Consider the following 26,398-nt stretch of genomic DNA (forward strand, 5'->3'; position numbering starts at 1 on the left):
AGGAAGGATGCTGCCTCTCACCAACTGCTTTTCTCTCAACAGCAAACATTTACACTGCAGTGCAAGAAAGACAAGGAGCTACCGGAGAGGGTCCAACAGAGGGCCAGAAAGATGATGAGGGTTCTGGAGCACCTCTCTTATGAGGAGAGACTGTGCTAGATGGGCCTGTTTTAGCGTAGAGAAGACAGAGAGGAGATCTCATTAAGGCATATAAATATCTCAAAGGCAAGGTGCCAAGAAGACTGGGCACCACTCTATTCAGTGGTGCCCAGTGACAAGATGAGGAGCTGTGGCCATAAACTAAAACATAACAAGTTCCACCTCAACATGAGGAAGAACTTCTTTACATTGAGGGTGGTAGAGCAGTGGAACAGGCTGCCCAGGGAAGTCATGGAGTTTCGCTCTCTGGAGACACTGAATGAAAACCCCTCTGGACGAGTTCCCATGTAACCTGCTCTAGGGTGGCAGGGGGGCTGGACCAGACTGAGCTCCAGAGGTCCCTTCCAACCCTAGCGACTCTGTGATCAGCCCGCTCCAGGGCTCAGCCCTAAGGCGCGGTTCACCGCCCCGACCCAGAAGCATCCCGTGCCGGTTCCCCGGACCCTGGCAGCGGGGACCAGCGGCGCAGGGAGCCGGAGGGCAGCGGCGAGGCGGGGCCGGGCGCATGTGACCGGCGGCGGGGGCGGCCCCGGCGGGGCAGTGCGGAGGGGCGGCGCGCCGGGGCATGCGGAGCGGCCGGGCCCCGCGCAGATGATGGCGATACGCGAGCTCAAAGTGTGTCTGCTTGGAGTGAGTAAGAGGGGACCGGCGGGTTGCTTCCCTTTTTCCTTCCTTCCATCCTTCTTTCCCCACCCCGCAGGTGGGGGCTGCGGGAGGCGGGGGGGCTCGTTAAGCCGGGGAGAGCTCCCAGCCCCCGTCTCCCTCCTCCCGGGGGGCGCCTCGTCTCCCGGTCCCGGCCGGGGCTCGGCCGCAGCAAATTCCTCCACACCGAAACTTGGCAGCCGCGCACCGGCCTTCTCGGGGCTGGGAGAGGCTTCGGTGGGGGCTTTTTTTTGTCGTTTTTGTCTTGTTTCTCAACTTTTTAAAAAAGTGATGAGGGCGTAGCAGGGTGGGGGTGGCTCTCTTTTTGGGGGGGCTCCCCCGCAGCGCTTCCCAGGCGGGGCGCGGAGCCGTCTCTCCGCCGGCGGCGGTGACCCCGCGGCGGGTCTCCCTCCGGTGCCGGAACCCCGAAGATGCCCGGGAGGATTCCCGTGCCCGCTGTCCCCGCGGGTGGGGGAGCTGTGGGGTCCTGTGGCCTCGCCGAGCCCCCGCAGCAGTGGTGGGGAGCGACACGGAGACGAGCGGCAGCGCTGCCCGCCCTGGGACACTCTGTCGGGTGGTTCCTTCTGCCGGGGCTCTGTCCCATCTCACCGATGTGCTTTGTTCAGTTTCTTGCCGCGGTTTATTCAGAGCTTCTTTAGCTCAGCTCCTTACAGGAACGTCCTTTCTGCCATTCCGGTGTTGTTTTTTTTTTTTTTTTTTTTTCCTTCTTCCTTTTCTGCTCTTTCGGCGAACCCGTGCGTGCGTTTCACATCTGGAGCAACAATGTGCTTAGCTGTGCAGTTCGGCTGCGCCTGCCCCCCTCTCTGCCCGGCACCCAGGGAGCTTAGCAGCGAAGTGCACCCACCAAGTTGGGACAAACACCTCCGGAGAGCAGTGCCACTTCTCTTGACAGTGATTGATTAGGAGAGCATCGCCGCTCAGTTCTTTTTTTTTTTTTTTTTTTTTTAAATCAAACATCTCAAATTACTGGGTGCGAGTGAGGCTGCTTTTAGACCCCTATCTCCACAAACATTCAGAGAAGCTGCATGAATGACGACTTTTTAGAGTGAATTCACTTTCATGAGCCATCCAAGTGAGTTGTATATTTGAAAAACAGACACTCCAGTGTCTGTCAAATAAACACTCCAGTTCTCTTTGATTTGTGTTGACTCTTAGCCCAGCAGGAGTGGGTACCTTGCCCCGGAATAAGTGCCAGGATGTGGTGCCAGGGCACTGGAGAGTTCAACCCAAAGTATTTGTCAGTGAGCATTCCTCCTTTCTTGATTAGAATTACTGCGTTCAACTTTTAAAATGGCAAAGTAACAAAAAAAAAAAATGTGGTTTACACAAACATGAGGAGTCTGTGGTAGAATATGTGGATGTGTCTTTATTTTCTTCCCCAGCAGGAAATGTTGTAATTTTATAGAGATGAAGTGTCTTGTGGAATGAGATTCCTCATGCCCATAATTTATTGCTGTTTTGTAACATTGAAATATATTGGGGGTTTTGTAAGGCAATGGTTTACTTTTTTAAGACAGGAAAAGAAACCTATAATGCAGCTCTGTGTTCCTAGGAGTATGTAATTACTATGTAGATTCATTAAAATGATAGGGTGGCAGTGGTAACACTTAGGAAGATGTGCCTGTAGTTATAGTCACCTAGTGAGATGTTCCTTCCTGAGTTTTAAAAGAACATAGTCCTAGAAAATCATCTACTTCTGATCTCAGACATCTCATTTACCATGGGAATTAACAGTGTTTTCCCAAAAGAGAAGAATCCTTCAGATAATGAATCCTCTTGAGAAGTTCAGACAGATTTTCAGAGCAGGGAAACTCCATACCTCATACTCACCGTGTGAACAAATGCATGTATTAATCTTCTGATCTGCTTGAACGATAGATGGCAACTCAAAAATGCATTTTCAGGTCTACCAAAAGAAATCTTGACAGTTTTTTTTTTTCAGTAGGTCCTAGGCCTGGTAGGTTAATATACATTTTATCTAGTAGATCCCCTAATAATCAGTCAAGTCTGGCATGTCAAAGTCCCAAGACTTGGATTTCTTATTAGAAGTAGGAATTAAATGAGTTTGTAAATCTGTATCCTTCTCCACTTCTGAACAAAGCCCTAGGCTACACCTCTAGATCAGACAGGAGGATCACTGGTGGTCTCTGGCCCCGAGGTGTGCAGAGGGCCTGGGCTCAGACTGTTTATGCCTGTTCAGAATTCCTTAATGGGAAAAACTTGTTGCTGGCGCAACGCTTGCAAATCTTCTCCAGAGCCCTATAAGCTAGTGCAGTTCTCCAGGGCCAGTGTGTGGCCCACAGCCTTGCAGTAGAGATGGGGACTAAGTTACCAGCTCCTGGATGTTAACTCTGTATTGCCAGGGGGAACCTGGCCTGTAATTTTTAGCATAATGTAACAAAATGGGCATTTGGATATCTGCGTATCACTTCCTTCTCCTTCAGAGTATCTTGGGGTTTTTTAAACTCTGTAGGTGTCATGGGAGTGATTCAGAGCAGCCTGGAGTAGTGCACAAGATGTGGGACTTGTAGATCTTGAAGGAGACCCCAGCAAAGAAGGACAGAGAGGAAACCTGGGGCAGTGCAAGGCTAGTTGTGAGCCAGTTTGGAAGGCAAGCTTTGTTGGTGGCGGGGCTCTTTGAGACGAGATGGTTCCAGCTTGCTAGTGGGCTGGCAGGAGCAGGATGCCTGCCTAATTGTTCAGTGCCTCACAGCCTTAGGTGTAAGAGCTACGGAGGTGCAGTTTAATAGCTCTCTTTAGTATGTTGCTATGCAAGTGTCCTCACGCCTTCTGCTAAAACTACTTCCTCCAGTAAATTATTGCTGCTGGGCAATGAGGTATCTGCTTGTGGAAGGTGTTCATCTTTGTAAGTGCAAATACTTGAGCTCTTCTCCAAGTCCTGTCTTGTCACTCCAGACTTTTCCTGGTCAATCAGTCTGGTCTTGTTGATTGTTCCCAGCAGTTGTCCCTGCTTCTGGAGCTGAGCAAGGCTTAGCTGCAGCTCATTCTATGCAGTGGAATGAAGTGTTTGTGTGTGGGCACCTTGTTGAGGGGATGAAGGAGAGCGGGGCTTAGAGAGGCCGGTGTGTTCCTGAGCCATGCTTCAGTGCTGAAATGTGGCCTGGTGTGCAGCTGCCAGGTTTCCTAATCTGTCTGTGGCTGCTAAGTGCCCTGTGTCTCAGCTCCCAACATTTTCTTTATGAGGACTGGAGGAGCGATTTACAGCTCTCTGCCAAATGCTGACATAATTGTGTGTGGCAACTGCAGAAGTGATTGCTAGGTTTAAGACTAAGGCAAAGTTTCTTGTCTTTGTCACTTCCTGAGGAAACTTTGACAACTCTTCAGAGAGACTTTGGGAAGTGGCTTGCTAACTACCATCTGAAGTGACCTCCATTACTCCTTTCCTTTTGTTTTTGTTTATTACATTTTTGTGGTGTGAATGTTCATCATGGGACCAAAGGAGTTAGGTTGGAAGAGGCTCGGAGGTTGCCCCTTGTCCCTAAAGCCCCTTTCATAGCTTTCCTAACATCTGTTTGACTCCTCTGTCCTTAAAAACTCATGATCTGCTCCCCGGGGTTATGTTCCAGAGCTTAACTGCTCTTACTGTAGAAAGGTTTTCCCAAACATAGTGCTTTACATCTTCCTTGCCTGAGACTTCATTCCTTCACCCTTCTGTTTGTGTTTCCATTTTCTTGCTCATAAGAAGTCACTTGCTGGCATGCATTCTGCTAGCATGAAAATACTGTCTTGAAGCTGGTAAGCATACATTTGTGAAAGGAGAGACATTTCCTCTGTGGAGGAGAAGGAGGTTTTCTCTTGAGTTTCTCCACAGCTGAATCCCATTTGCTAGCTGTGGAGAACAGTTTATTGCCTTTGAGGATGTCCTGTACCTTGGTGTGCAGCATCTGCATGTGCAGGCTGGGGAACTGAGCTCAGAATTGTTTGATTTTCAAAGTGATTGGGAACGTGATGATAGTTTTTTATGGAGAAGATCTCTGGTTTTCTTACCTTCGTGTCATGGTAATGTAAAGCCCTGTATTCTACTGAACGGAGAACAAATTCCTGTAGCAGAGCATATGCATGCATCAGTCCTTTTCCTGCAAAGCTTAAGTGCCCACTCTTCTTTTCTTAGTAGCTACTATACTGAACATGTATGACCGGGAATCTTTTAGTTTGTGTTGATGTCTGTGAAAGACATAGATTTTATTTTTCTTTTGACTCTTTTAATTTGTCATTATTAATGCTTTTAGGGCCTAGGTGTCCCAAGGCCAATAGGAGCACTGCCGTTAAAAACAAAACTGCACCCCTGGATGGGTTGTACCAGTTAAGGACCTTTCTTCCCACTGGGTATGTGCAGGGTGGCCTCCGTGTTAAGAGGAGTATCCTGCTGAAGACAGTAACACTACACAGTGCAGAACCCACGTGTGCATCAACAACTGCAGTGCTGTAACCTAAAACAGAACAAGGAGGACCAAAGTAGAGCAGATGACAAAGGTGATCGTGAAAAGAAGGCAATTGTACTGATGAAGCGAATGGATATCTTCTAAAATTTTGTCCAGAAAATGTCAATCTGAGAGGAGAACAGACTGACAAGTGATGTTCCCCCCACCTTGTGTTAATGGTTCATCATCATTCACTTGTATTTTATTATGTAAACAAGTAGCTCTATCATGAGAGAAATTTTTGAATCATGACAGCATGGCTGTCTGTCTTGTGGAGTCGTTGGTTTGAAGTGTCCATCATTGCAGCCTTTCTATTAAAGGCACCCTCACCTAGTTCTCTTTCCCAACCACTTATGTTTATGCATTATAGTGAAATACCAAATCCCGGGTAAAACTGAACAATGATTTTAAGTTCATGGGGAACTGAAGACAGACACACAGCTGGCTGCATATACACCATTTTCTTGGGAAATGGTTTTCTTGGTATTCTTCTCTGGTGAAGAATAGTCTAAAATTTGCACATGCTCTGTGCCCATAGTTCTTCCATATTTCTTTGCCCTGCTTTGCCAGTCTGAAGAACTGTCTACCAGGATACTGAAGGCGACTTGGACTGGCAATTTTTTATTTTTAGTACTGCATCAAAATCCAGTTATGCACCAAGTGAGAAATGCCTTTTCTCTTGTATCAATAAACAATGTCTTCAGAAGCCTAAAGCAGCCTTTTCATATTAACTTATATAATATTTAAATGGCTACAATCAGATTTTTTGCAATACATACATTGAATATGTAGGTAAACAATTTCTCAGAATTTAACCAAATTCAGGATTTTATATTGACTTTGGCCCTATTGGTTTACTGCCATAGCTACAAAGCTGTTTTATTTACTAATCTCTTCCAAAAGTTCTGTGTGGGATTGCTTAGAAGAGCAGGGTGGATTTTAGCTGTAACATCCTTCTAGGAAAGGGTGAGTGTGGAGGCCACACTCTGCTTTCGTTTTTAGCAGCACAACCAAGCTGGATTTCTGAAGCAGCAGAAGGCGGAATTTGAAGCATGTTTTACTTTCAGAAGCAAAACCTCAGAAGGGGAAGCTTGTTGCTACTAATCAACTGGGCAGCAGAAGAATACCCCATGGCTGGTGCCTCTTGCTGCACCTGATCAGCTCCCATCGCTGATAACCAGCTCTTGGCTCCCATTCCTTGCTCCCATCCCTTGTAACTTGCCTGTTGAATGAGTCCATGCAGTGACTGTCACTCAGAAATCATATGCAGCCTGTAGTTTTATTGTCTCTCAAATTCTGTTTATTTCTTTCGTTTATAGTGTTGTCAGTGGGGGTTTTTTGTGGTGTTTGTTTGTTTGTTTGTTTGTTTGTTTTGGGTTTTTTTAGGTTTCCCCAGCCCCTTGCTTCAATCCCTCTTTTTGATTTCTGGCTGAAAAATAGTGAAACTTCTTGTTTTACGGTAATTCTGAGGAAAAAGAAAATATAAATTTTCTTTCTACCAAAATAAGGAAGTTGACTTGGTAATAAACTCCGTTCTTTTTCACATGGTTGAATGCAGTTTTAGCCCTACTCAGTGAAGTGGCGCTGAGGCAGGCTCTGTGAAGCAGCCAGAAACTCTGCATTCAAGCCGAGTGTAGGGAAAAGAAAAATCTGTCATTTTCATCAGATGGTTCCTTTTAACTGGCTTAAGTCAAGCCATATTAAAGGCCATTTTTAATTTACATTTAAAGTATGTTTTCTGAGAGTCTCGTTGATGGTATGACTTGTTTCTAAGGTGATAATTTGATACACTGGTGGGGTGTGTTGCAATTACAATGCAGTTGAGCTGCCTATGGGCAATGGCTTCTGAGTCTGCAGGGCTTCTGCTTGTGGTAATGTTTATAAATTACAGTGCTCGTAGGTTTTGCTTGTGTTGGGTTGTGTCTGAGCTGGTTATGATGTGGGTGCTGCACTCTGCAAGCGTACAGGCTGGATAGTCATTGACATATTCTTCCTAAAATTTCTCAACCTAATTCCTTGTTGAGAGAAGCATTTACAGGGAGGCTGGAGCCACAACTCTGCTCCAGCTGCACTTGAACATCCAGCTTTTCTGTTCCCTCCCTGCTGATCCTTTTTTCAAATGCCATTTGCCCAGTCTTCAGCTCTGTTGGACCCTCCAGGGACTGCTGTTGATCTTGGATTTCCTGGCCACATCTCTGTTCAGTTAAGATCAGTACAGGCACTGTTTTTTCATTTCCCGCAGTGTGGTTTTGAGGGGAAGGCAGAGGGGCATGTTGAAGAGAACACAACTCACTTCAGCAAGTTTGCAGTGTTAGAGAATCATACAATGGTTTGGGTTGGAAGGGACCTCAAAGGTCATCTAGTTCCAACCCCGCTGTCATGGGCAGGGTCACCTTCCACTAGAGCGGGTTGCTACTGACCCCACCTTCCATACTGTTCAGAAAACTGAGTGCAGGCCAAGTTGTTTCTCCTCAGCTTCGGTGATGGGTGGGGGGGGCTATGTTTGGGGTTGTGGTTTGACTGCCTTGCCATCATCTCCACCTCTGTCTGGAGGTCTGGGTCTTCCTCAGCTCATGTTTTTCTCAAGCTGCTTCTGGGGCCAGCAGAATGCCCAACACATGGATGGATACCTAGAGGTACCTTCCAAAACAGTTGAGAAAAGAGATGGGAAACTGGGTAGAGTTCATCTACCCACAAGCTACCTACAAGTCCTACTTTCATCCAGTGCTAATCACACCAATGGGTTAGATCTTGCCAGTGAGTTGGATCATTCCACTCTTTTTGGTGAGAGCAGAGCAAGCCTTCCATGCTTTTCTATTTGTTGGGGCTTGTCATGTCCTCCACTACCTCCTTCCTGATTGTAGGCTGGGGGAAGCTCATGTGAATATAATTCTGCAGCCATGGGACATATGCTTCCAAAATAAATGAAAGTAAAATATGTTTTTATTCTTACAGAGATGTTTTTCTTCTCACTACATACCTTGTAGAGGCTGGGTAGTGGTGTAAGGGTCAAGGTGAAAGGAAATTTTTTAAATTCCATCTCAGCTTTTAAGATGCTAGGAAAGGGACACATTTCGCTTTCCTCCTGAAACATCTTGTGCACCCTTTCTGTGAACGCTTGCTGTTTTGAACACCACTGCCAAAGGACAAATCCAAGCTTTAGAAAGCCGCCAGTGGAGGTGGATGGGAGGCTGACTCGGAGCACGGCCTTGTGTAAGCAAATGCCAGTGGTTTGATTTACGGTCTCCAGCCTTGCAGGGCTGCCCGTGAAAGCCGAGCAACAGGCAGTGGAACAAACGCTTTTTATTTTTGCCTGGTTATTTTTAAACATAAATGCTAGTTACTGCCTGGTTTTTATGTTTCTTGGAGGAGAGGGTAGAGAAGTTATGGTTTTTCACTTTTTGTTTTGGCCAGAGTATGTTCTTATTTGGGCAACATGTGGGAAGAACATGTGCGTGAAATCCAGCTACTAAATACTTTGTGTCCCTGAGTTATTGTTTCCTCCTTTGTCAGCAGAGTGACAGGATGCTGCAGAGACGTCATCGGGTGTTCTGGTTGGACCCGTCAGCCTCTGCTGGGCACGACTGCAGGGGAGTATAAAAACTGGAAATGATAAATAATCAGGCTTTTACATGAATTCACCTCCAGTTAGGGACTCTCTGAAGCAGCTTCTCTTTTCCTTTAAAGCCTGTCTACGGAGCCAAAATGAATTAGAAGAGATTCCTAAATTGGGTTTAATTCTGAAAAAAATACCTTTTTTGACCCATTGAATTCTGCAACAAACAAAACCTAAGTGTTTATAGGACCTAATGGTTCATCAGTGAAGCTGTGCTTCTGGGCGACAGGATGCGTCTGAAGTTGCTTGCTTGCTCACTGGTGACTTGTGAGATACAGCAGGCATTGGAATAGCTTTAGCCTTCTCTATCTAATGCTTGTAATTAGTAGCGGGTAACTTGTCTCCAATATTGCCATTGCATGAGTTCTCCAGATGTGCCCATTTCTTAATTGTGAGGCTGATGCTGGGAATTCAGAAAGAAAAATCCTTAGGAATTTGGTCAACACCTGGTGTGTGCCAAGACAGGGAAGCTGTAGTAGGGCTCACCAGGCTTACCAAAGGCTGATGTGAAAAGCATGCTGGAGAGGATTTCCTTGAACGTAGTGTGGTGTCACACTAAAGCTCAGCTTGATTCTTGTGACTTTAATTAATTTTTAACGACTTGATTTAAGGGAGAGAAAATGCATTACCGCTATGGTTGGTAGTTAAGAATTTAGAAGTGTATTACAACTGAAAAATTTAAAGTGTTTGCCACTGTGTAGTCTTTGTTAATTAGCCCCCTCCCCCAACCTCTCACGGACTGGTACACACCACTACTAGCCTGTAAGGGCACACTTCCACTTTGTGGCTGGATAAGTCTGGCAGTTGGTTAATTCCTGGAGGGATTTAGGAAATGAGAAAGAACGGATTCCCTTTCTTGAATAGGAAGTCCATTATCTTTTTTTTTTCCTTTCCTTTGCATGCTAAATATAAGTATGCCTATTTTAAGAATCCTAAAATCAACACTTACAATGTATCTTGTTAAAGCTGATATGAACAGGAAGCAACCACCTTTTGGCCAGAAGTTGCTCATGGTGCATAATCCATGCTGACTTCAACCTTCTCAATACTGTACAGACAAATTGACTTTTAGGATGATAATTTCATGAGTGTGCTACAAACATTTTTTTTCCTTATATTATTCCTTAAGTCAGAAGTTTTCTTTTCTGGACAATATGGCTCTTGTGGAAAATTCAAGTAAAGTTGAACTTGTTTTTTTTCTCAGTTTGCTTGAATGTCAGTAAAGGAGCATTGTCTTCAACTGTGATGACTCCAGCAGTGGAGTGTAGGTTGTCTGAATAGTCTTCAGGGTCAGTTGTCCTGTCCCTTGATATTTTTTTTTCTGCCTTGGATATTTTCCTTTGTTTTTTTTTCTGCAAGGTGTGCTTAAAAAGAATAATTGCATGCCAGGGCATTAGACAGACACTATGAACATGTTTTATGTGACCAAAATGGCATTGTATAAAACCAGGTGACATAAATTTGATTTAAGATTACATTACTGAAACCCTAATCTGAGGAGCATCCTTAAGGATATGTTTGATTCTTAGCATTAGGGTAATCCCCCCCTCAGCAGTGTATCAGGGTACATCGTTCAGCCTTTGCTGAACGGGCTAAATTGAATCACAAACTTAAAGCTCAGCATATGCTTTAATGGACAGCTGAATACAGTGCTGTGTGGAGAACAAAATAAATAGTTTAAGTAAATTATGTATTTGAGATAGCTCGTGAGCGATTCCTGTCATTTAACATTAAAAGCAGATTAGGTAGCTCAGTTCTACATCTGCTTGGTTTTCAACATTTGGTAGGCTCTTTGGAGATGGTGTCTTATTTGAGCAGGTATTAAGCTGACCCAGAGTTTTGTGGCCAGGTTTGCCTTCTCCCTTAGGCTAATACGGAGAAAGGCAGAAGCCCTGGTAGGATCACATTGGCCAGTGGAGATGTTTTCCTCAATCCCTATACCTGTTGTTCTGCCATGTCTGGGATCTGTGGGAGCTTTGGACTCACTTCCACATGGTCCCAAACACTCAGGCTGTGACACTGGAAGTGTGTTTAGTATCCACACAGTCTGTTCTGGGAGTGACTTCTCAGTACCTTCTGTGTGGCTCAGTCTTTTCCTGCTTTGGAGGGAGAGATCAAATGCACTCTTCTTCTCCCTTGTCCTTTGAAGAGATGTCCTTAAATGTACTAAACTTCATAGTTTAGCTTTCCAGTTGAAATGGTCCCAGCATGTTTTCAGTTGAGATTTACAGAGTCCACACACTTTTGACTATTTCTGGTTTCCAGTTTCTGAATGAAGATGAGAAAAATTGGTTGGGTGAAAAAAACCTTCCTTCTTATGGTTGTAAGTTAGATACTGATTTCCTACTTATTTTTGGGTGGGTGGAGAGAAGTATAATAAGAGCAACAAAAGGTAGCGTTGCTGATTTTGAGGGCTTTTTCCTAAAACATTGAATTTCATGGCACTAGAGCTACCAGCTTTTAGGAGTTGCTGGGTTTCATACCCAGTGAAATCAGCGGGCGGTGAATACATTCAAGAAGTCAACCGCTTAACAATGCATCCTTACGCTGATAACCTCCTCCATTTATGAGCCTGTTTGGTGCAGACAGCTTTACTTTTAGTGAGTTCACAGCAGCACACAGTAAATCCACAGCTAAAAAAGCTCAGCCCTGGGTTTTATTATACTGTGCTTGCTGTTATCTCTTCTGCTGACTTGCATGGGTGACAGAGGGGAAAGCACCAGGTGGGTCTTTATATGATGCTGTTTAAAATAAGTGGTGACGTTTACTGAGTTAGGGGAAACTTAAGATCCAGACAGTAGGTGAAATGAACATGAAATCACTATTGATCAAAGTTAATTAAACCTAACAGTTGGGTAAAAAATTTCTTAACACAGGTTTGGGTTTACGCAAACCTCTGATTGTCCATTCCCGGTCTTGCATGTCAATTCAGGAAATGAAAGCCCCCAGCTTCAAGGATTTTAGACCTCCCACTTAATGTCCACGTGGATGTGTAGTATCTATGTGTCATTTGCAGTTAATGGTAAATAACAAATAATGGCAATCTTTAGAAAATCTCAATTTGTCCCCTTCCTGTGATGTCCCCTGGAGAAGGCACGTGTCTGGAAGGCTGATGGAGACAGATTTCCAAAGGCTGCAAGTGGGCTAGCATATTATAAGAGCAGCCTGCAAAGAGGGTGCCATCAGTAGCTGGCCAGCCTTTAGGCTGCTGATAAAGGAGACTAGCTCACACCTTAGATGGTCACTGGAGGCTGCTGATGTTACAGGTTGTTGTGTAAAACAGACCGATAAGCTGAGGCAGAGTTTCTGGCAATAAATCCAGGTATGAAATCCTTAGTCCCTCTCCCACCCTCGTGGTGTTTCCTGAAGTTGCTGGTGTGTGGCTACTTTTGGCCAGTTGTTTACATCTGGTTGGTAGACAACATACCCTGTACCAGGGCTCCGCTAATTTGGAGCAAAGATTCAAGGCCACGGGACTGGTTCCTGTTTGTTAGGTGAAATGTTAGTTTTTATAGCTGCCCCCTGAAACTGCTTTCTTCCTCTCTGTTGCCTGTTGCTGCAAGAGAAGGGATCAGGCTTTCTTGTCTCTGGGGCTGAAGTTTTCAGCTGGTGTTTCAGTTGACACTCATCATTTATGTGGCTTTTTTCTTCCTCTTCGGTATGAAATGCAGTAATAAGTTGCAGGTCAGGTAGTTACAGATTGGGAGGAGTATTTCTGAACATGGAATTGAAGAGGGCTTATTGAGGTTGGATGGACAAATTTGAAGGTAATTGAGCCCTTTTACAATTTTTTCAGGCAACCACTGTGCAGTTTTTATTTTAGTGAAATAGCAAGCTGAACGCAAGAGCCATTTTGTCAAATGCTGTACCCAGTTGATGTGCATATATTTGCTTGCATAAGAGCCACTGCCTTCAATTAATTAAAGAAAATGACTGTTGGCACTTAACAGGCAATCTGCAATATGAATTATAATGTTTGGATTGGATTATGAATTCCAGACTGGCTGGAAAGTTTTGAGTATCTTCTATATTGGGACAGGAAAATAAATTATATTGCCTTTGTATTTATTAAGTGTCACTAGCAAGGCTGTATTTTGAAATGATGGCCCCTAATGATAGGATTTGACAACAAAAGTGGCAGCGTGTTGGAGTATGAACAGAAACTGGTGTCAAACAGCAATTCAAGCCAAAGATTATCTCCTCATCATACCATTATTTTGAAAGTTTCAGCTGCTACAAATATATGTGGGGAAGGTTCACTTAGGAAAAGAATTTGGTTTGGAAAGAACAAGACAAAATTGTGTATCCCATTTTTGCTGCCAGACTGTACTTGAAAACAACATTTGTCAGGATGCTGTTGCCTAATGTGTTTACTGAACTATGAAAACTTCAGATTATTTATGTATTTAGTCCGAAAATTAAATTTAGTTTCTCTGGTCGCTGCACTGTGCAGTGGGGATGAATGATATTTAACCAAATTGCTATGCTGGTGTGTGTGCATATGGCCAATAGAGATAACAGCCCCTGCAATCAGTACTCATTATCCCTGACAGTGTGAGGTACAGTGACTTGTGTGTTACTTCCCTTACCTAATTTTTCAAGTTCAGGGCCGATTATCAGGATTTCTAAGTAGATATTATTCACATAATTTTTTACTGTATTTTTAAATAAAAATTTATCTGTGGGAAGAGTAGTACATCAAGTGGGTTTTTGTGATTGCGTGTATATGTTGAGATAGAGTGGGTAGGAAAAGGATGGCTATGTGCCGATGCTAAAACATCTGCCAGATTTGTCCAGAAAATAAACTGACCATTGGAATTGCCAAAATCTAAGTATTGCTGTCAGTAAAATTGCACTGGAATTAAAGCAGGACTTGCAGTTTTTGTTTATTTTTACTTTGGCTCTTTTTAGCTCCTCCCAGTTGAGGTTTGACTTGCTGGAGAAATCTGTGAAGTTTGCTTTTGGTTCCTGCTTCATTGGTGGGGGGGAGGATCATGAGACGTGACCGTGACCCATCTGTGACACCAGCAGTAGGAATGTTCCCATGGTAAACCAGGGAATATCCTCACCTGAAAAATGAAGTGGTGAACACTGAGGACATCATACTTAAGCTTCTATGGATTGCTCAGATTGGAAACCAGCAAACTGGTAACAGGGAGGTATCACTGAGGTGAAATGGGGTGATAGGATAGCACACCATGGATTATGGGTGTGGGGTTGCTCAGAGAAGCTGTGGATGCCGCATCCCTGCATATGTTCAGGGCCAGGTTGGATGGGGCTTTGAGCAACCTGATCTAGTGGAAGATGTCCCTGCCCATGGCGGGAGGGTTGGAATGGGATGATCTTTTAAATCCCTTTTAACCCAAACCATTCTGTGATTCTATAGCTCTCTTTCTTATTACAAGGCATCTGTCAGGGTAGGTTTGCCTGCTGGTCTGTGGTTGCCTTGGTCAGGAGGATCCTATGATCCAGTGATCAATAAAAGGCAATTAGAGGTATGATTTTTCTTTGGGTGATAGTGACTCCATAAACTCCCACAGCTATAGGTCTCCTAAAAATTAACTGAAAACATTCCCTCTGTGGCATACAACATTGTTGATACTGTGCAGGTTTTTTTGTGGGTTTTGTGGTTTGTTTTTTTTTGTTGTTGTTGTTGTTGTTGTTGTTGTTTTGGTTTTTTTTTTTTTTTTTTTTTTTGTTTTTTTTTTTTTTTAAATTCATACAATGATTTATGTGTGGCATACGGGCATCCCTTTGCAGCTGCCTTTGCCACATTCATGCTACTCACTCATTGCCACAAAGGGCTCCCCGAGGTGGTAACAGCAGGGGGAGGTGCCTGTGATTCCAGAGGAAGGTGCTCAGGCACACTTCTTTCCACCTCAGTCTGTCTCACCTGTCTAGTTCTTGTAACTCCATCATGCTATCTTTTTTCCCTCCTTACCCAGGCTTTTGGTTCCCCACTTGCTCTAGCAATTTAGGCAGTGATCCTTCCTCCTTTCCTCCTGTCCCAGCATGGCCAAGTTGACTGGTTCCCTTCTCCCTTAGTCCCAGGAGTCACCAGGTGGTGCTATTGCCCAGTTAAATGCCCTTCCTTGCATTGCAGCACCGTCCAGCCCTTGTGGAGTGGTTTGATGGTGTTTGGTTTCGTGATGGAGCTTTCTCTGGTGGGCAGCTGTGTCAGGTAGTGGGAGGGGTCTTGCTTCTTGCCGTGTGTTCAGTCTTGAATCAGGTTTTTTGATGCAGAGTTGTTTCCTGTGACTTAATCAGCTGGTGCCTTGTTTGGTGATGAGGTCCCCAAAAGGCTGGACTGTTTCTGCACAGCTTGTGACCACACCGTTGTACTCAAAAGCTGTTTTCTGTAGTGTAAAGCATGAGCAAGGCTCACTAAGGATATCCACAGGCTTTGCGCTGTTGGATCCGCCCCTGCAATCCAGTGGGAGGGTTTGTTGGCATATGCTGCTAGTTCAAAGCAGATTTGTGTGTGTGTGTTTGTGATTGCCTCCTTGAAAGGTGCTACTCCTGTTTCTTCATTCTTCCTCTCATCTTATTAGCCTTCTAGATTGATACCACCTTATTTGCAGCTGCTTTTTATAGAGATCATGCTCTTACTTGAAACTGTAGAGGCAGTACAAAACACAGAGTTCAACATCTTAAGTGCAGAGCTGATGGCCCCAAAAGCCACAATTTGAGATGAAGGAATGCAAATAAACACCAAGTTCCTGTCTTCCTTTTCACCAGGCTAAGCAATTCTTTCTCCGCAGCCGCCAAGACCACATGCTGTCAAGGGCATAAGAAATTGATTGAGATTCTGCTCTTTGATTTCAATTTAAAATCCTCCATTTCTCTTGGCAGTTCAGCTGCTGCTCTGAATTTGATAACTTGTGTGCAAAGGGGAAGGAAATGTGTAAGAAAAGACACAGAATTAGCTGGAAATTTGATGTGGGGAAGCAATTTCTAAATAACATTAGCAAGAACTACAGACTGTTATTTTTGCTGTCCACACTCAGGGTAGCATGGTGGTGTGGTTAGCTTGCACTTTGTACCATAAGATGCAGTGATAAAGCATGTATAGTTGAGTTACAGTATGGATTTGGGTTTTGGTTTGGTTTTGACTTTTTTTGGTCTTTTGTTTTTATTTAACCAAGGTAGATGAACTTTAAAAATTGCTAAGTTGAATATTCCAGAGGTAGGTTGGCTGCAGTGTTAATTTGTTGTTATTGTTTTTTAATATATTCTGCAGTACAGATCCAAGTACAGTTGCTGTTCTTGGATCACCATGCAGAGAAAGGAACTGAGGTAACCGGAGTGCTGACCCACAGGCTGTGTTTTCTTCATCATTGCATTTCTGTTTTGCCTTATGTTTTTTATTTATTTATTTTTATTCTATTGGAATTATTTTAAAGAATAGTTTTATGGTTATTATAAAGAATAGTCCTGTTCTCCCTTTCCCTCAGTAGCCCCCTGTCTCATAAATAAAGATCACTTCATTCTCCTGTGCCAGCTTCATAGCAGAAGAGTTGGCAAGTTGTGAAAGAGCAGCATGGTTTGTAAGTGCTGGCTGAGTCAATGTACAGAAGACACGTGGACCATTTTGTGTTTTTTGGATAGTAGATAGTTTAACTGACCACTACTCCTGCCTTCCACTGCTAGTGCAGTGTAAAACAAGGATTTGTTCCTTAATGCTGATGTAGTGCTGTGTCACTCACTGGGCTGTGTACAAAGGAAGGATAGCTCCCCTTCTGACTAGGTCTTCTTTCCAGCCCTGTCTTTGTTCATTCTCTCAAGTCCCCATCTTTGGAGAAACCTTTCCACACCTGGACTCAGATCTTCAGCTGAAGTTAAAGGTGTGCCTACAGGCAGCCAGATGAGAGGGAGCTCTTTAGATGAATCCTCTTGAAAACTATGTGCTTGAGGAAGAAAGGAGGTGTGTTATGGCTCGTCCGCTCATCTTGAAGTTCTTCACTTCTGAAGGACAGGATGCCATCCAGAGGGATCTAGAGAAGCTCAAAAAGTGGGCCCATAGGAATCTCATGAGGTTTAATAAGACCAAGTACAAGGTGCTGCATGTGGGCTGGGGCAACCCACGCTATCAACACAGGCTGGGGGATGAACTGATTGGGAGCAGCCCTGCCAAGAAAGACTTGGTTATGATGGTGGATGAGAGGCTGGACATGAGCTGGCAATGTGCACTTGCAACTCAGAAAGCCAGTTATGTCCTGGGCTGCATCAAAAGCAGCATGGCCAACAGGTCAAGGGAGGGGAGATGCCATCTGGAGTGCTGCATCCACCTCTGGGGTCCCCAGCACAGGATTGACATTGACCTGTTGGAGTGAGTCCAGAGGAGGGCCAAGTTGACCAGAGGGATGGAGCATCTCTCCTATGAAGAAAGGCTTAGAGAATTGGGATTGTTGAGCCTGGAAAAGAGAAGGCTCTGGGGACACCTAATGATGGCCTTCCAGTACCTGAAGGGTGCGTACAAAAAAGATGGAAAGGGACTTTTTACAAGGGCGTGTAGTGACAAGACAAGGGGGAATGGATTCAAACTGAAAGAGAATAGGTTTATGTCGGATATGAGGAAGAAGGTTTCCCAGAGAAGCTGTGGATGCCCTATCCCTGGAAGTGTTCAAGGCCAGGCTGGTTGGAGCTCTGAGCAACCTGGTCTGGCGAATGGTGTCCCTGCCCATGGCAGGGAATTTTGAACTAGATTATAGGATCATAGAATCAGCCAGGTTGGAAAGGACCTATGAGATCATCAAGTCTTTAAGGTTGCTTCCAAGCCAAACCTTTCTGTGATTCTTCAGTGACATCAATCCAGCATGAAGAGCTTGAGATTGGAGCTCTAGTGAAGACAGCAGGATGATGCCAAGTTTCTTGGAAACACTCTAGGAAAGACTTTGGTTTCATATAATATTACATACACAGATATATCAATGCCTTTAAGAAAGTGAATTTTTTACTAACATTAGCTTTGATAAAGACATTAGCTGCTCTTCAGTCTCTCACATTTCTGGCCAGGCACATCACTTTGGTAGGATGATAAAGTGCTGTTGGCCATCAGTGTTGGCTTTTGTACTTCACTGTTTGGTGAAGTCATGGTGTTGCTTGGAGTTTTTGGCTATGTCTTAGACAGAAGTAGACAGTTGGAGAGATTGTAACTAATATTGCAGTCCAGGGGTGAGGGAGGACTGGAAATACTCTTTTTTGTCTATAAGAGAGAAAAGGGATGCAGCAATATGTTAAAGTATATTTGAAACTTTAGCATTTAGGGTGGGGTTTTTGTCTCTTAAAGATTACTGGGCTAGAGTCTGGTGGAGAGCAATGGATCTGTGACAGTGAATAAGAAGAAACTTGCTAAATCCAAGGAAGCCTACAGAACACCACGACAAGTAGGACTGTGTTCCCTGACTTCAAGTATGGAAGATACTGGAGCAGCTATGTAGGCCTGAGTTTAATTCCACAGGAGGATGTGTCTGAAAGGAAACCACATGCTGAATAATCACACTGCTAAGGGAGCCAAAACTGGTAAGGGAGCCCAAACTGGTAAGGCAGCAGACATTTGGCCTCTGTGACTGGCTGGGAACAGGAGAAGTGGACAGGCTGTAGACTCGCTTTGGCTCTGAGGCAAAGCAGATGGGCAGACACTGCACATGTTTTGCTAATGGATATGGACGGAAGGAAAACAAACCAAGAGAAGGGATCAGATGATATGTCTTACAGTCAGAAGCGTATTGGGTTTCTGTGGCAAGGTTTCGGTAGTGGGGTGGCTACAGGGGCGACTTTTTTGATCAACTTCCAGAAGCTTCCCCCATGTCCTGCAGTGCCAGTGGCCCATCAGCGATGGTGGCAGTGCCTTTGGGATAGCATGGCTTAGAAATGGAAAAAGCTACTGCAGAAGAGCGGACTGGAATAAGAATGTGTGAGAGCAACAACCCTGCAGACACCAGGGTCAGTGAAGAAGGAGGGGGAGGAGGTGCTCCAGGTGCTGGAGCAGAGATTTCCCTGCAGCCCGTGGAGGACCCCATGCTGGAGCAGGAGCAGGTGGGTGCTTGGGAGAGGCTGTAACCCTGTGGAAAACCCACGCTGAAGCAGGTTCCTGGCAGGACCTATGGACCCATCAAAAGAGAAGCCCACACTGGAATAGCTTTGCTGGCAGGACTTATGACCGTGCTGGGGACACACACTGGAGCCGTCTCTTCCTAAAGGACTGCGCCCAGTGGAAGGGGCCCACGCTGGAGCAGTTTGTGAAGAACTGCACCCCATGGGAAGGACTCACTTTGGAGCAGAGGAAGAGTGTGAGGAATCCTCCTCCTGAGGAGGAGTGAGAGGCAAAGACAATTCTCTGGTAGGGAGCAGGTAGAGAACTTGGGAGTAAAGTTAAGCTCAGGAAAAAGGAAGGGCTGGGGTTAAGGTATTTAAAGATTTAATTTTTATTTTTCATCATCTGACTCTGATTTAATTGGTAATAAATTAAATTAATTTCCCCAAGTCGAGTCTGTTTTACCCATGGCGGTATTTGGTGAGTGATCTCTCCCTGTCCTTATTTCAACCCACAAGTTTTTGTTATATTTTTTCTCTCCTGTCCAGCTGAGGAGGGGAGTGATAGAGTGGTTCTGGTGGGCACCTGCTTTCCAGCCAGCATCAGCCCACCACATGAGACCAGATAGCATTAAGCACTGACCAGTAGATATTTTTCCCTTTTTAAACAGTCAATAGGAATATACAGGTGGTATTGAAGACACCTATAAATACCAAACAAATAAACTCATCACTTGACTATCTCTTAAGGCACTTTGTTATTTTACTGTCTGAGTGCTTTACAACTGTCAGTTTTACATCCCTGTAATGCTGTTACAAGGTAAAATCAAATAATTATTTTCATATAACAGTTAACGAGCTGAGAATGGTAGAGCCAAGAATTCCTGTGCCAAATGCAGTTCTTGAAGCACTAGGAGGAGGGATTGTGTTCTGATGTAACAGGACTGACCTGGCTGAGGGTAGAACAAGCGGGTTGCCTCTATGTGTGGAGGGAATTAGAGTTTATCTAATTCTAATGCGCACCAGAAGAAAAAGTCTAATTCTGTAGCTAATTTGTGCTCCACAACACCAGTGTTGGCCTGCAGTTAAAGTAGCAATTAGAAATTATGTGGAGGTTGTTTTACTGTGGGAGAATTGTCGCAGACTGTCCTAACTTCATGAGAGCAATAAACTAACTTAAAAGATAGCTATATTACCGTATATTACAAGTTTAAAGAAAAGCATGCAACAAAGGGAAGTGCAGACAGGGATGTTCTTGTAAGGTTCACACATGGACAGGTGACTGAAAGAACTGTGGTGGTTCCTAGTGAAGTGAGACACTGCAGAATCCAGCCAGGGTCAGCTCACCACAGGATGCCAGCAGTGGTCGTCCTCCCTCTCAAAACAGAGTTGCAGTGAGATCCATGTGTTTGTGCTGGCATCTTGGGCAATGTGGTCCCAATATTCAGTGTGACCATTGCTGTTCATTTGGCCAGTACCCTTCACACAGGAAAATGCATGGTAGCACAATGGCACTCCTGGAGGCCAACACTGGTTCCAGTTCTTCCCTTTCAAAAATTTGCTTTGCAGCTGAGTACACCTCAGATCGTTGCAGAAATTCCCTGAAGATTGCTGGTGGTATAAGGCCACAAATTCTGCAAATTGAAATTTACGAAAATCATCAGTGTCCTGAATGAGATGTGTATTTTTTTGACTGCAGAAGTGAGGCTTCATAGCACCTCTACCTGCACCCCTTTGGTTCAAGCTGAAGCCTCCGGCAGTTCCGTGTTGGTGAAGCAGCTGAGAGCCAGTGTGTAAGTCTAAGAGCTGCTCTCGTATTTTCATCTGTGCATTTATGCAGTGGTAGCTTTGCTCACTTGATACATGTCGCAGATGGAAAAACTGAATAAAGGCGAGAAACTATTTGCACTTCTTCCTACACGCCACGCCACAGCACATGGCTGTGTTTTCTCTGGGACAAGCCTGACGCTTGGCAGATTCAGTTCAGTCCCAGGGGAGTCTCTGAACCTAGGTCTCCTGAAAGGTATCTCTCCTTACAGCGGTGTTTGCAGACAAGTGAGTGATACCCAAATAAAGGGAAGGCTGAAGGACGTGTTTAAGGTTAGCGAAAAGTTTATTGGGTAGAGTAATTCTTGGATTAAAATACTGCACTTGGACACTGCGATCAGGAATCTGTTGTGCATAACTCTTCCTTGTATGTTCATACAGTTGATAAAAATCCAAAAGCAGTTCCAGATGCTCTTCAAGCTGCCTGCCATAGCCTTCCAGAGCAGCTGTAGCTGGATTAACAAGACATGGAAAGTATTGCAATGCTACCTGCATTTGATCATCTGAGTAATGATTAAAATGTTAAAGGCAGTCATAGAGGACTAAAGCAGGCTGCGTATATTGCAAAGCTTTAGTTTGTTTTTCAGCTTGTTGCTTTTTTGCCTCCACTGGAATTTAAAAGACAGCCATAATCCTGTACTCAGCCTTACCACATCACATGCCTTGGAGTTAAGAACTGGCATCTCTGAAAGCATTGAAGATGCTGGTTGGGTATCCCAGTGCTACGTGCCAGGCCTTGCCCGAGGAGTGACATTCCTCCTAGACACCAGGCTTGGCCAGAGTTGAGCATACATTTCTGCTAAAGCCCAGCTATAGTTTACAGTGCAGGCCTGGCAGTTTGTTTGATGATAGCTAATAAAATGCAAACCATTTAGCTGCTCTGTGATGCGATTACACTGCTGTGAATTTTCAGATTCCATCAAAGTCCTGCTGAGGGTAATGGGAGTGGACCAGGGTGATTCAACTGTAAATCAAAAACTAAAGCGTGGCCAATTCTGACAGTGGAAAGAACGGCTATTTTAACGTTCAGAAGCTGAACTGCCAAGTCAAAAACAGCTGTGCTTTACAGAGCTACTGGAATGAAAGGTCTCTCTGCATTTGCATTTTTTGTAAGACTCACTGATTATCTTTCTTCCCTGCAAGTTTAAACCTTGTCTTTCTACCTCAGGTTTGGCTGGCCAGTTGCAGAGGTTTTCAGTGCCTTTTTTTGGTATTATTTAAAATATTAAAGGCATTGATGATGAAGGACAGTTTTCTCCTTTTTGGTAATTTCATACCGATTCAAGTGTTTTCATCTGCACATCTTAATTACTCCAACAATGAAAGCACTGCACGGAGCAAGGCAAGGACCTTTCCTGTCTCTCTACTGTAGCACTGGCAGGAGTCAAATCAGTGAAACAGAGAGGAAAATTAAACTTGGAAAATCGTAAGTGTAAACTGGCTCCTCTGTTATTTTTCAGTTAGTAATGAACAAGCCAAGAGGTTTGTCCAGTGGTGTGAATATGTAACAGTGAGCCAGGAATTGTTGCTTTTCTTAAAATAAGAGGAACAGCCAGCTTCCTCTCTGACCAGATCCTATTCCAGGAGAATGGGACAGCCTTTTGACTGCACCCTTGTTCTCTGTGTTGGATCAAACCTTTTTTTTTTCCTTTCTTTTTTCCTTTTTCTTTTTTTTTGTTCCGTTCTCTGTATCTGAAAAATAACACGAGGCAGCATTATCTCACTGGAAGGTACACCGAGAGGATCATTAGTGAGACAAATTGGACCATAGATGTTTCTGGTTCATGCACTTAATTGCACCTCTTGATGCTTACCTGTCTGGAGAAAGCTTCCAAACAGCTTGCTGGTAGGCTCAGGTATTGCTTTCTGGCTGATCCCCAGGGTTTCATCAGTGTGAGCAGCTTTTTCATTCCAGCTCTGTGCCTGATGAAGCAGCTATGCCATGAAAGGCTGTCTGGGGGTTCTACTGAATCCACCATGGCTGCATTGGTCTCACTCTTTTTCTCTTGATTGGGTATCCTCACAGGAAGGGTTGAGCTGCCAAATTCTTGTGGGGTCTTTGCAGTTAGGGTGGTTAGTAGGTAGCTTTTGGGGAGCCCCAGCACAAACAGGCTCTGAGGGGCAGTTGCATTCCTGCTGTGAGGTGCAGGGAAGTCCTGCTGAGTTCGCTGGAAGCCACATGAGCTGTGGGATCAGTTTCTTGCTTATGGGAAAGGATAAAGACCTGTCACTTCCAAATGTTTCTCATATTATTCTTCAAATAACATCTACTTTACATTCTCAAAAAAAGCCTCAGGTAGTGTTAATACCCTCCAGGTTGCTAGGGCTCATTCACCTCCTGATCTCTGAGACTAATGTGTGTTAAACGCTGTCAGTTTTCATGAAACCTCTGCCTGTAGATTGTCTCAGTGACTCTTAGTTATGAGAAATGTTTTGAAGAGACAGATATTTTTTATTTGTAAAAATTTGTACAAATCGAAATATCATGGATTGAATCCTGGCTTTGTTTAAGCTGGTGGGAAAACTTCCGTCCTTCTGAAGGAGCTATGTGTTCTCCATTACTTCTTAATGCAGATTTTTTTTGATGCCACATATACCCATCTCCAGGGTATCTCAGCCTTTCTTTAAAGCTGAAATGGGAAGTCAGTCATGAGATCTGTGGTGGTTACAAGCCAGATGTTCTTTTTTTTTTTTTTTTCCCCTTACTTTGCAAGTGGAAGGACAGAAGGCAGTTTCTTCAGTACGTTCATTCTTAGTGTGCCATTTCCTCATGTGAAGTGCTGTCTAGGGTTTTTGTTTTATTTGAAATGCTTTTCGAAATCCTAGAATCATAAAAGGATTTTTGCATGGTTTATCTAATCTTACACATATTTAAAAAGCCCTGTGTGTTGACATAGCACAGAAAGACTCTGCATAGTTAACACTAAAAAAGCTCCTGCATCAGTGTGCATAATTATAGGGCTGCTGTTTAGTCATCAGTCACGATATGTGTGGATTTTTTGTGTGAATTCAACCTTTATTCCATTTCAGATGTAAAAAAAAAAAAAAAAAAAAAAATTACATGAAGAGATCAGTTTACGCAGAACAACAGGGCTTGATCCTGAATCTCTTAAAAACTATTAAAATATCAAGGCTAAAGAGTCCAATCAAGCTATAGGACCCAAATCAGGGATGTGTTTGCAGGGTGGTCTACCTCCCTTCAGTTTGGAAAAGTGGAGGACTAGGCCCTATGTGCAAAGATATCAATGAGACATTCAGATTTAAATTAGAGCTAAATTTTTCTGTGTTAGGTTTTTCCTGCCAGAATAAATCCGTTTGGAATGATGGGCAGAGGAATATACTAAATGCCTATTTGTAATGGGAAAACAGTTTTCTTTTTTAATATATTGCTCATATCAAACTTCTACCTGCTTTTTTTTTTTTAATCTTCTTCTAAGATGCTGCAAATCAGTCGGAAGAAATCAGAAACTTGGTTGTCGTTTGCCTGTTGTTTGCAAACGAGTTACCAGCAGCCTGTAATGCTGCTGGCTTGAAATATAGTCTCATCTCCTTTACAGTAATGTGAGCTGAGAAGAGCCAAGCGGGGTGGTTCTCCATGAGCAGCAGTGTGGGTGGAAGCACTGTTTTCTGTGGCATGCTGCTCTCCATTCTGCTGCTCTTAAAATCCTCACGCCTAAATCTGCGGGTAAGGGTTTTTAAAAGAATAGAGAATGTCTTTTCTAGGCTTAAAGAATAAAAATCTGGAATTAGTTATGCTTGCCTTGGTTCCTTCTATTTATCAGAGACATCTAATACAGTTTCAGATTTTCAAATCCATTTTGCTGACCAGTGGGAGATTCTGAAGTTGTAGCTACTTATTCTGGTGAGCTAATAGTGGTTCATTTACTGTTAATTCCATTTGTGCTCCTTTCCTTCCTCTCCACCCCACCCATTTTGCTTATCTCACTACGATGTGGTTTATAACTGATATTTTGTAAGTGTGCTACCAGGCTTACCAAAAAGAAAGGAAAAAAGCAAAACATGTAGTTGGTCCCATGAGTGACTGGTGAACAGCTTGATTTAGAATAATTATTTTATATTTCTTTCTTTCTTGCCACTTCTTTCATGGATTGGTATGCTCTTGATTGTGATGATTCAGTTAATACGGTGCTGAAGCCCTTGGATTTCCTCTGGGTGAGGATTTTTATGTAAAGTTGCAGGATCTGTTCCTTGAAGTGCAACATAACTCCTGAGGGCATGTTCTCAGTTTCTGAAACTTGTCCAACCCAGTCAGCTCAATACTGCTGTGACCTTTTACATCAGCCAGAATGTTATTCCTTGGTGTATGTTTGATGTTATATGTGTACCAACATGGAGTAAAACAAAACAGAAAAACAGATTAGAGGGGATAAAAAGCTGGCAAATAGCAGAGATTTTGAGAATTGGAAAAATAACTCATCTATATGCCTGAATGTTACCCAGGCATGTGGCTTGATAAGTCTGTTATAATCTTTTGAAGAATGAGAGACAAAACAAGGAAGATCATCTCCATCAAATATTAGAAAAATGTATTTATGTAGAAAAAGAGCATATAGTAAAGTACAAAGTAGCTGGTTGCAGGAAAGTTTTATTCAGCCTTAGCAAGGAGGTTTAATTTTGATGTGTTGCTGAGAAGTGAATGCCCTTTCTACTTCTTTGAAGCAACAACCCTGCTTTCCTTGTCTTCTGTGAGATTGACTTGAAAGATAGTTCCCTATTGTCAGTAAAAGGTAAGGTCTCATTAGTATTTTTGAAGTTGTTGTATAATGTTCATACAGCATGATTTGCTTTGCTTTCAGGCAGGTGTCGTGTTTGATGGGTGTCAGTGTGGCAGCGTGGATTGAAAAATGTCTTAAGTAGTTTTAAATCCCACGATGGAACGATAATCACTGCCTTAAGTAGGAAGCTTTTTCTGGTTTACTTCCTTCCCCTCTGTGCTCTAATTATACTCTGGTAGGCGCCCCTTTGTATCCTCCAGGCAACAAAGCAGAAGGTGGCAGCGCTTGTTTCGACTGAACCCCCTTGGTGCAATAAACTGCCTGGCTCCTGGAAAGCATCAGCCACTGGCTGCAGCGGTGATCATCCTAAAGACGGCTTCACTTGTGGTCCAAGTCCATTGGTTTCACTTGAGTTGCACCAGGGGTAAATTTAGCCCTCTTGGTATTCCAAGCAACCCCAGGAGCAAAGAGTAAGAATGCCTCTTAAGCTTCTGGAGGGCTGTTGGTGTGCCTGGCACGTGCTTAAGCTTAGCCGTGCTCATTGTGAGAGATGCGAGAGCAGAAGAAACTCTGAGAGTTCCTTTAACGTTAGCATGGATCATTAGGGAGAGCCACACACTGAAAGATGAAGAGGTAAGGTGTTCCAGGGAAATGAGCTAGGCTTTAATCCATGCTTGTGGGTGTCACGTCCCTGCCGGAGACCAGGCTCCTCTTGTAAGTGCAGTTGCCATTCTGAGAGACCTGTCAAGGGAGCTGAAGGAATCAGATGAAACTAAAGCATGGTCAGGTCACAGGAGTCAATGCCTGGTTTAAAACACAGTGACAGAAACTGTCCCCACAAGAGGGTAATGTAATTGCTTGCAACCAGTGGGTGGTAATTCTGGTTGCTCCACACCATTTAAAATGTGGAATAATAATTA

At 43.9% G+C, this 26,398-nt stretch overlaps 1 protein-coding gene across 1 annotated transcript in view; it reads left to right on the forward strand.

The window, feature by feature from the left end:
- The first annotated feature begins 707 nt into the window (after positions 1-707).
- RAB31 (RAB31, member RAS oncogene family) overlaps positions 708-26,398 on the forward strand; it is a 64,736-nt gene continuing 39,045 nt past the window's right edge. Inside the window, exon 1 of the mRNA XM_050315850.1 lies at positions 708-789. Within this exon, the coding sequence (XP_050171807.1) occupies positions 751-789 (39 nt within the window). The 5' untranslated portion in view covers positions 708-750. The remainder of the gene's footprint in view (positions 790-26,398) is intronic.

The sequence above is a fragment of the Myiozetetes cayanensis genome, unplaced genomic scaffold (genome assembly GCF_022539395.1).
Source record: "Myiozetetes cayanensis isolate MyiCay16 unplaced genomic scaffold, myiCay2020 scf1, whole genome shotgun sequence".
Lineage (NCBI taxonomy): Eukaryota > Metazoa > Chordata > Aves > Passeriformes > Tyrannidae > Myiozetetes > Myiozetetes cayanensis.